The sequence below is a fragment of the Plectrocnemia conspersa genome, unplaced genomic scaffold, assembly GCF_051122295.1.
Source record: "Plectrocnemia conspersa isolate PC_06_02 unplaced genomic scaffold, ASM5112229v1 ptg000009l, whole genome shotgun sequence".
Lineage (NCBI taxonomy): Eukaryota > Metazoa > Arthropoda > Insecta > Trichoptera > Polycentropodidae > Plectrocnemia > Plectrocnemia conspersa.
The window spans coordinates 802111-812980 of NW_028277173.1; the positions used below are offsets into that span (position 1 = coordinate 802111).

The following is a 10870-nucleotide window of genomic DNA, read 5'->3' on the forward strand; positions in this document are numbered from 1 at the left end:
TTAACAGCAGCAAGATTCATTTTCAAGATTAATATTTTTAGTAAATATTTAAAACCGATAGTTTACAACTATAAAGAACTATGTTTATTTAGTAAACTTCTTGAATATGAGAAAACATATTCATATAAAAATAATTCACATATCATAGTATTTTTTTGTAAAGTATAATATTTGTATGATATTACTTAGATATTTACATATTAACTTGTCTTGTAATTGCTAAAATATGAAAATGTTACAGAGAAAAACAATATTTAAAGCACAGACTTTGAAAAGCCTGAGGCGATGAGTTGAATTGACGACATTGATAATGAATTTTATGGTAATGCAATTACAAGAAGCGAGAATCCAAATACAACTATACTTATCCTTTGGGGGTCAGACGAGAAAGTGTGCGGGAAGTGTATTAGTAGAGCCAGAGTTTAACCCTTTAGCTACCCTGGGGACATTTGTTACACCCAGCCAAGTTTGTAATTGTTGCTGTCAATATATGTAGAGAACTTAATTTCGTGGGAATTCGCGTCTTACGGTTTATATACTAGGTTACAACAAAAGATGAACATGTAAGAGTTAAAAATTAAAAAAATATTTGCTATTGTTTTGCTTTACCACCTACGTGTTCTGGAGATGTGTTGCTGACAATTAAGAAGACAATCTCTACTCAAAAGTCAAAAATCAACGTCAAAAGCAATAAAATCGGCCGTCGCCGTGGGAACGCTCGTTGCCAAGCGTTCCCACTGCAATGGCGCCGACACGATTTTATTGCTTTTGACGTGAATTTTTAACTTCTGAGAAGTGATAATTATTTTTGCACCCTTTTATTGACCAAAAATCGGGTTGAATATACTTTGATCAGATCTCTTATATCATAATTTCATAGTAATATCGTTAAAGAACACTTTTCATATTTTTAAAACTGTAATATTGACTATGCAGACAAACTATGGAGCGATATGCGAGGTCTGTCTGTACTTCTTGTAAGACTTTATTTTGAACATCCACAGAGTTGTACGCCGTAACGTCCAAACTGGTTTCAGGATTTGATTGTATATTTTGATTTAGTTGTTTATTGATGGTTTGGAGTTTTAAATGATTGAAATTTGGTTGGTAAATACAAACTACGTGTCCAATTTAAATGATAATTACTGTATTAAAACGAAATCTTAAAATTGTCGTACCTATTTATTATTTATTTTCAATATATATTTCATTGAAGTTCTAATGCAATCGAGTGTTATAATAAATATTAATAAAACTAAATTTGCAATAAAAACATATTTTATTTAAATGATAACTAGTTTATAAATATGTGATTATATAATGTACAATACTCGTGAATAATAATTGATATATACTTCTTTCTTAAATCAAGTTGATTCTTTACTAAACTTATTCATATATTCATTGATGAAATCCTTGTGCATTATAACTTTTGTAAAAAGTGTATAGGTTTTTCTGCACCGTGCTTCACCACCTATGTATTCTGGAGATGTGTTGCTAACAATTCCTCTAATATACCATCTCACGGTATCTCTCTCAGTTGTATTGAAAACTAGTCCTCCACCACTATCACCCTGACATACATAATGAGCTAAAAAAACAATAAAAATGGATCAAACATTGATCGCAAAGTGGGTGTTTTTTGGGGTTAACCCTTTAATTGCCGAAATCTGATATAATTGCTTTTGCTACTATTGTGAAAATAGCTGATAATTCTAATAGGCTCGGCAACTAAAGGATTAAGTACGGAACAGATGAGGATGCGTTATTGTAAGAACATGAATACATATATATGTTCAATGTTTGAGCTCTAATAATGCTTTAACAAAATGCATTACAGCTGCGACGTGTCTGGTCCTTGTACTGGTCAATCGTAAAGTCCAATTCGCTACAATGTGCGAACACACACTGAACGATTGACCCTTAAAAAAGTTGAACGAGGTAGGTTAATACATTTTGCCTCAATCACAAAGTTCACCAGACATTTCTTTGATAGATCAAAGTGTATTTTTTATCACAATTAAACGTTCTTCTTTAAATGTTTTAAATGCGTTCCATTGCCTTGTATTAATTATGATCAAGTAGCTGTCGGTCCCTTACTATCATGAGGTACCGCAGATAGCGAGTATACGAATACCGGACCTTTAACTTTTTGGGTTAGTAATATTATTTTAGTTTGGTTCTGATATTTTCGTTTTTTAGTATTAATTTTTTTAAATCAAAAAAATAAACTATCGTGTAGTTGTGTGCTATATTGTATGAAAAATATACTACACTGCATATTTTTATTGTTATTTAGTGGTTGGGTTAGATTGAAAATGTTGAAATATTTTATTAAATATGAAATAATTAAAATAAAGTGATCACAAAAATATCACAAATTTGCAATATTCTACATACTTCTTTCTCATGAGGTTCTTTTGGATAATCGCAACTCAAAAAATAATGAGTAATATATAATATTTTATTAAAATAAATTGCTGAGTGATGCTCGAGTTCCTGGTATAAAATTAAGGAGGCATTGAGAAGTGGTTGATCAATATTTTGTCAAAGACGATGTTCTCTTAGATTTGTTGTTCCAAAAAGGAAAGTCTTGACACCCGAATTTTCGAAAATATATTTTATCTCGGTAATAACGGTATTGAAAATTACGGTATATTGCAATCCCTAGTATCGGCAATACGGTACTTTAATAGATTAGATACTTGATTGATTTGTCTTTCTGTCGATGATAGCTCATTCCAACTTAGAGAGCTTTGAAGTTCTTGATGATATTGTTCTTAAAGTTGTTTGTTTTTATACACATAAAAAACCTGAGAGACCCTATAAAAACCTATTTTTGTCGACTCGTATAAATAAATTTACTACATCAGTTAAATATTTTAACAAATATGAGATCTAGTAACGTGACCTATTGTTTTGGTCCTTATTACATGATAATTCAACTTGCAGAAAGTCTTCAATGACAACTGAGATGCTTCTAGTTGAATCTATCTATTGTCACGTACGGTCCGCATCGCACAGTGTAAAAAATACATTGGCTGTCGTAAGGCTGATACATGAATTCATGGCGTTCTTTATGCTTAAGCGATTTTGTTCTCACACACACATTGAAACTGCTCTGCTTTAAATTCTCCGATGCACGCTGATGGACTTGCATTATTGTGAACCCCATAATTAAAAAAATAGACAAATAATAATAATTATCTAATGTATATCAATTAAATCGCCATCCTTAATAGTCTCCAAGTAACTAAATATTGCAATAAAATTAAAAAAAGGACACAGAAAGGTTTCTAAAGTTACGATCGCGTCCTCACGTTCTTTGCATTAGCCGACTCCCATTAACTCCTAAATACGCTGGCAGTGCACGTTGATATATTTGATGTCAGTTACGAGGAGCTGGTCTGGTTCGTATAATTTAATTTTAATATTTCATTATCTATTATTTTTTAACATCGTGATGAAATAGGGTTAGCTTTTAATACGCGATGGTCTTAATTTAATTCAAACAAATACTCACAATTTTCATAACCTGCGCAGAATTTATCAATTGTTACGAATTTCTTGAAATGTGTTCCTAGTGCAGGTTCACATACACCATAATCGATTACAGGTAGAAACAAGTATACCAAATAGTCTGAAGCTACCCCAGTTTCCGTTTTGCCCCAACCTGCAATCTATTACAAAGCAACTGATACTTTAATATATCAGGTAATATCTGGTACTATGTCTAAATAGCATTTTGATTGATTATTAAGTAATCACAAAAAAAAGTAGTGATAAAAAATTGAACTTTAGATTATACTATGTATTATTGTTACCAGAAAAAAGACTAGATAAGTAATTATACACTTTGTAAATGTACATTTAATCAACAACATACCTTTCCGTAATTTTGCGCCTTTACTTGATTATTATTGAATTTTTCCTCAAAGTCCAAACAAACTGGGAGAACGTATTGCGTGAAAGTAAATGAAGTTTCTAGCTCTAAAAGGGCAATATCGTTACTTTCGAATCGTGTAACTCCATTGTACTGCAATGGAATATGTATGAGTTGTACCTAAAATGTTAAAATTACCATTGATATTATTTTGTCTCAGCGGATATTTTATGAATGTAGTGCAATAAAATATTTTTACCATTGATTCTTGTACGCGTCCTGTTGAATCGTCTTTGTGGTTGTTTCTTTCTCTGAAACGTTTCCCAGCGACGACTGCAAAATTATGAGACCCATGGAGTTCATTAGAAATGTAGTTCCAAAAGCAATGTGCAGCTATAAAAATATTAACAAAAATGAACTATAGCATTTTGGTATTTAAAAATATGTTTATTATTGACAACCGAATTTGGACGGTAAACAAAAATGAGACTCAAGGAGACGTAAAAAATAACTCCATTGTTTGTCAATACGTCAATAGTAAAGGAATTCCTCCTAGAATAATAAAATTTTCTCTGCGACTGTTACATCAATAATTAAAAAAAAACACTTGTTAAACTGGTAAATGTATATTGATGTATGATGGGCGAAATTAGAGACGCTCATTGTTAGTAAGTGTACTAGGCAATTTTAGTCTCACTCAAGTAGTAAAACGCACATTTCAGTAATTTAGTGAGTAATGTTTTAATATGATGGCATTTTCAAAGTAAAATAAACAAAGATTTTTGACTACCACACACTTGCAATTGGTTCATTGAAATGTGGAAGACGACAGAGGATTTTGATCTCCTCATATAACTAACATGAAATGAATTTTTAGTCTTTAAGAAAATAATACGTATGCTTTTATATGTCATTATATAATAGATGATATGTTTTTAATGTTTTGAGATTTAAGCTAGATAAGAATATCACTAGGTTATGTTCTGGAGAAAGGGAAGTTAGACTTTTGATGCTACTTGATTTGATAAATTTAAATTTTTACCGGGGCTTTTAAATTATATTTTTATTTTAAAATATATTAATTTTATGGACCGCAATTTTTTTTGTGGTGTTCAGAATGTGAAGGTGTTGTGTGGGTTTTCTGTAATTAAACAATTTATTATATTTACTCGCGATTTTTTCAATACCAGATTAGATGTACTTTAGCTGTTATACCACCAGGTCCCATTAATCTAAATAAATGTTTTTTACCATCGTGACGCATTAATATTATTTAAATAAATTATAAAACTATTTGTAAAATAAAGGGCTTTTAAAATAAATATTTTTTTACCGCTTATAACAACGTTAGATCTAATTATACTTCCTCCACAAATATAATCAGTATATTCATAGGTTTCGTTATTCATCTGATATATAGCTATATGCCATGGGAACGTTCCATTTTCAACATTTTGTTTTCCTGTCATAAGATGCAGGGTGTAAGCTGGTTCTTGTCCACATTCTAAAAAATATGGTATTTGAAACTTATTTTTATAAATTAAAACTTACATCAATCGATTTCATAACAAATACCTGCAATACAAACAGGCCGTGGGTTGTCCCAATTTCCGTTGTTACACGTAGCATTTTTGAAGTCTTCATTTTTATCGAAAAAATGTCTATCTTTGCATTTGTAAACGACAATGGTGTCGTGTTTTAGTAACTTTTCGCATGGAATTTTTTTTCTCCCTTGGTTCATACACTCGAATTTTACCGTATCAGATGGATTATGTTCGCACCTTCCTAAAATTTTATTTAAACTCTGTGTTTGATATTTTGCATATAAATATTTGTTTTTTGTTATTTACTAAACTCAGATAAAAATGTTAAAAATCAAAAAAAATATTTACTTTTACACGAAGATGTATAATCCCATTTTGTATTAATACATTTGGCAAGCGTTGGTCCTTGAATATCGTAATTCTTGTTACATTTCAACTCAATAATTGTGTTTTTCTTGACACTTTCTCCTTTTTCCGGCGTTTTGCCAGACACAAAAGTGTATTTTCCTTTTTCTGGATTTTCAGGAAAAGTGCAAGAATCACTGCTATGAAATAAGCTCTGTATTTAATGTCAGCTTAAATGAATAATATTATTTTAATCAGTAACTACTACGCACTCTTCTACTTCGGGGGTAATACCAAATGGACAAGTTTTTCTGTACCACTCATCAGATTTGTCATAACAGTCTGCTACCTTAAAGTTAATAAAAAAATATTAACAACTTTTACAGATTCATTAAAACGAATCAATAAGTTTAATGAACTTGTATGTGAGACTTTGTTGAACTGTCAAGAAACTAACATAGTTAATAAGTAACTAGTTCAGGGGTTGAACTCTAAAATTTTAAAGAATGCATTATTAAGAAACAGCCAACAGTCGAGTTGAGGAGTACGCGGTACTCCTATTGCTTAACATTTCTGTGTAATGAATTTTGGGATTATTCTCATATTATTACACTTGACTAGATTACTTCGAATGCCGTTTTTTTAAAGTTTAAATTATTTTGCTATTGAATTAGCTTTGATGACATTATGTCTGTACTAAAAAGATACAATATACGCCGTGATTACTAGACTAAACATTCAACACGATATAAACAACTTGTAGAAAAGCAACGATCAATCAATTCGGCTTTTGGTGACACAGTTGCTGGAAGTGTTGAGGACATTGTGAGTAACATCAATAGGCAATTTAATTGAAATGAAAATGCTTTAAAATTTTTCGCCCTTGCTAAATTTAGGTTTTTTCAAGGCACTTTGTTAAATTATAACAAGTACTTTCCGAAATAGCGATATTAGAGTATTTTGTATAATTCAAGGTTTAGGTAAAAATATAAACAGTAAGTAACCATTTTTGGAGGCTTCCGCAAACAGTTTGTAACTAAGTGAGTTATTTGTTTGCACCACATTATATTTAAGATAAAAATTATGAACTCCCAGATTCTGCTTAGTTGCTAAATTCAGTTTGAAGAATTATACCATATAAAAAGTCTTCATTTAATGAAGTACTATCCATAGTGAAATCGACTAAAATGTGTCACAACTTAAGTTGAAAAATATGAGGCCTATAAAAATGTAAGGTGCTCAACGCCTCTGATTATTTATGGGAAATACTGCAATTTATAATGCGTTATTGAACCAGTTGTGTCAGTAGTTTTTTTGACATTAAAAATGGAAGTCGAATATTCTTGCTAGCCGAATATTACTAAAAAAACACGACCTTAAGTACTATTATTGAAAACTAAATGGTTTGAAAATTTGTTTGTCAGCCCCCAAACTAGATATTTAAAACAAGAATGAGTAGTAGATAAATTTATCGTACTAGGTCATCCACGTCTCTAAAGACTTTAATATTAACAATAATAGTAACAAATCTTACTCCATTGCAGAACTTTTTTTTACCAATGCATCCTCCGGATGCACATCTAAACCCTCTGCATGGAACATTTTTGCACATTTCTAAGCTTTCGTCTGATTTATCAGGGCAGTCGCTTGCACCGTTGCAGGTATATTCAGTTGATATGCACGTTACATTGTCATCGCATTGAAATTCATTATTACTGTGGACATTTAAAGTTGAAAATCAATGATAACTTATTTTGAAGCGCTTAATTCATAATCCTCACTTGCATAGAGGACAGTGTAATTCGTCAGACCCATCAAAGCAATCAAATACACCATTGCATTTTTGTTTTTTGTTAATACAAGCGCCGTATTTGCATTTATGTTCACATCTAGAAATAAATAAAAGTGTTATAAATTGATATAATCGTACATCTTGGTAATAATTGTATAAATAAAGAACACAAACAAAATCGAAGGAATTCCAATAGGGAAGCAGGATAAGGGATGACTTATCATTGAAAATTAAAATTTCGATTTCGATGATTAATTATATATAATTTATAATAAAATAAAAATAATAGTGATTTTCATTGTACTATTGAGCGAACATATCGCATCGCAGTGAAAAAACTAAAGAGACTGAAAGCGAGGTGCATCATTATGGCGCCCATTTAACTAAAAGTATTGCTGCTGTTAGTGAAAGTGTGGCTGAAACTTCCTTTGGCACATTTTGTATCTGGACTTGCACCTTCACCCAAATAAATACAGATAACACAACAACTGAAGCCCAGATACCATGTACAGTGAATAATTTACTCAGATTGGGTGTTTCAATAGTAGAAAGTTGATATTTCAAAGCCGCATATGGGGCGAGGAAAATCTTCATGTGCTTTACGAGAGAGCATTATATGCCCAAAAACTGTTTGGTGCGCGCTGTGGTAAGGCGGCGGCATTGGACCTTACTTTTTTTAAAATGATGAAGGTCGGACTATAACAAAATGAAAAAAAAGATTGGCTGCTGCAAATATGCTGTGACTATTTAATTAATATAATTTTTCATTATTATTGAAATACATAAAATTTTTAATTAATAAATAAATCCTTAAATTTGTGTTTTTAAGAAAAACAACTTTTATATGTATATACGTATACATTATGTATATGTGAAAAAAAATATATCATTTTATTATGCTACGGCTCGCGTAACATAGCAAACATATGTATTTTGGTCGGAAGAAAAAAGGTAAAGTTTTACTGGTTTATGCCCTGCATATGTTTGTTAATAAATAAATTATATGAAAACGTCGATTGGTGCTTTTCACGTCAAAAATTGTTTTTTTAGCATTGCGTTGGGCCTGCCGTCGGGGCTCCGCCATAACAGAAAATTGTACTCCACGGAGCGTCTGCAGTTCTTAGAACTATGTTGCGGCAATTGGTCCACAGAGAGCTTGTGCCATTACGTGCCTACGCCATTGATAGGATCGACGCTACTAAAGCTCGTCCTAATGACCGCGTCACATTTATTCTCATATAACGTTTGTTAAATTCGAAAGCTAGAATTGTGTCTCATTCGGAAAAAATAGCATATATTAAAAATATACTCACTCTAAAGATCCACACTGTTTACTAGTTTCGTCGGATCTATCGTTACAATCTAATTTACCATCGCAAACAAACATTACATCAATAATTTGTCCATCATCGCACTTGAATCTGCAAAAATAGCAATTTATAGATTATACTAACGGTCTTAGCTTATATATATATAAATATAAAAAATATACTCATTCCATGCCAATCTTTTACTTCTAAAAACGACCGATTCATTGGCAAAGTTGTTATTTACATCATTTATGAATCTTAAACAAGATTTTTTTGTTTAGTTACAAAATAAAGTTTTTTTGCTAATATGTATTTGCAAGCAAATGCGCTCAAAAATAATAAATTTAGCATACTTAGGATAATACGTTACCAAACTAGGATCACTCAAAAAATGTGCCGATGGTAAACATGTGAATCCTGAAAAATATTAAAATTAAATTCATTTTTTAATTAAAAACAATGTTTTTAATTTAAAAAAAATATAGTAGTCTCAAAAAGAGAGCCAAGGGGAACAGCGAGTAACTCCTGTGCGGATTGAATACCGAACATTCGATGATTTCACTCTCCTCGGGGAGTAACAGGTGTCACAGCAGTAGTCACCTGGATGCAAATCATTTCACTTCTCGGACGGTAAGTCTCTAATAATAGACGGTAAGTCTTAATATAAGCTTAAGGCATTTATGTATTAATTTAAGTGGTAAATTGTACAAATTGTACTTGTCAAATGTGTGATTGCTGTAGGTTATCTTATATATTTTTTATATTTTTATAAAAACACATAGTGATTATAAAATACAATAATTAATCACTAAACCGCATTAAAAAGCATTAACCATATTTTTTTCTTATTTGAGAATTAAATTAAAAAAATAATTTAAACGTGCATTTTTTATTACTGTTTTACGTTACTTGCTTTAAATAGAAGAAATAAAATAACAGGAAATTGTTTTCATATGTATGGTACAAATTGGATTTGTTTTTAATATTTGCGTATTTTGCATGATACTATCTTTGTTTTTGTTATCTCTTTAAGAATATACACGTTAACCTACCAGAAATATAGAAAATAATCAGAGAAGCGATTGCAGTCAATGCCATATCTATTTATCTCTGATCTTATGTCTACTGATTTATTTCTTATTGGCAGATTACCTCATAACCATGCCATCAATCAAATCTGGAAAAAATTAAAAAAAAAAATGTAATAATACAGATTATAATAATAGAAAATAAAATTATAATAATAGAACAGATTTGTGGTTAGGTCTATTTTCTAATATGCAATTACCTTGTAAAAAAAGTATATTAAACAAATAACTCGAACTAAAAGGAATACGTTCTGGTTGAGAGTATATTTCCAACTAGCTTGCGAACGTCATGAAATTTAGTATTATTTATTAAAATAGATAACCATTGACCTTATTCAGATAAAAATATTTATATTTTTTTTATCAATTCTGGGAAATGGATGTGTATATATAATACATATGTAAATAAAAGCTAGTTAAGTGTTACTTAGTCTACAGCCTATTATTGATTGTAAAATTTTCAGTTTAAATTTATTTGTGTACATTTATATATGTTACAGTTCAAGTGCTCACTGGAGTTTATTCATGAACATACTAGTTTGTGTATGCATTAACTATAGGTTTTAGTTAAACTAACTGTCAAATGCTATTTTTAAATAAACTATTTTTTTATGATTTTTTATTTAATATTTACATTTGCATATAAATTGTAATAACATAAAACAATGGTATTTTATTATTAGAATTTTATAAGCTAAATTATTAGTAAAATAATAATAAAATATAAAAAATATTTTATATGTAAAAAGTATTTATTTAAATGCACATATCTCTCAAAATAATTCCTTATGAAATTCCCATTACGAATAAAAGTTCAAAATCTAACGAAAGAAGTTTACCTTGATGCTTATTATGCTTACTTAATATTAAAAAAAAATATTTTGCTACTTAAAGTTGTTGTTTTAGGC

General features: G+C 30.2%; 1 protein-coding gene across 4 annotated transcripts; it reads right to left on the minus strand.

Moving 5' to 3' along the window:
* Positions 1 to 1260: 1260 nt before the first annotated feature.
* On the minus strand, positions 1261 to 10266 carry LOC148231461 (modular serine protease-like). Of its 4 annotated transcripts, none has more exons than XM_088191357.1 (15): positions 10163 to 10266; positions 9927 to 10051; positions 9228 to 9291; positions 9057 to 9131; positions 8878 to 8985; positions 7554 to 7661; positions 7307 to 7487; positions 6045 to 6121; positions 5776 to 5969; positions 5459 to 5668; positions 5217 to 5387; positions 4143 to 4276; positions 3887 to 4063; positions 3524 to 3680; positions 1261 to 1591 (listed from the first exon to the last, which is right to left on the minus strand). In XM_088191357.1, the coding sequence occupies exons 2-15, from the start codon at positions 9970 to 9972 to the stop codon at positions 1368 to 1370; spliced, it is 1926 nt and encodes a 641-aa protein (XP_088047483.1). In that variant the 5' UTR covers positions 9973 to 10051; positions 10163 to 10266; the 3' UTR covers positions 1261 to 1367. The 4 variants fall into 4 exon arrangements, with proteins under 4 accessions (XP_088047483.1, XP_088047482.1, XP_088047485.1 ...); XM_088191356.1 differs by having other exon boundaries at positions 5776 to 5972; XM_088191359.1 differs by having other exon boundaries at positions 10027 to 10051; positions 10163 to 10242.
* Between the last annotated feature and the right edge of the window lie 604 nt (positions 10267 to 10870).

Coding starts and splice junctions, on each gene's coding strand:
- LOC148231461 (XM_088191356.1), bottom strand. CDS start 9,972: ATGGCATTGACTGCAATCGCTTCTCTGATTATTTTCTATATTTCTG. Junction 5,973..6,044: donor ATTACCCCCGAAGTAGAAGA/GTGCGTAGTAGT, acceptor CTTATTTCATAG/CAGTGATTCTTGCACTTTTC. Junction 5,388..5,458: donor ACGGCCTGTTTGTATTGCAG/GTATTTGTTATG, acceptor CATATTTTTTAG/AATGTGGACAAGAACCAGCT.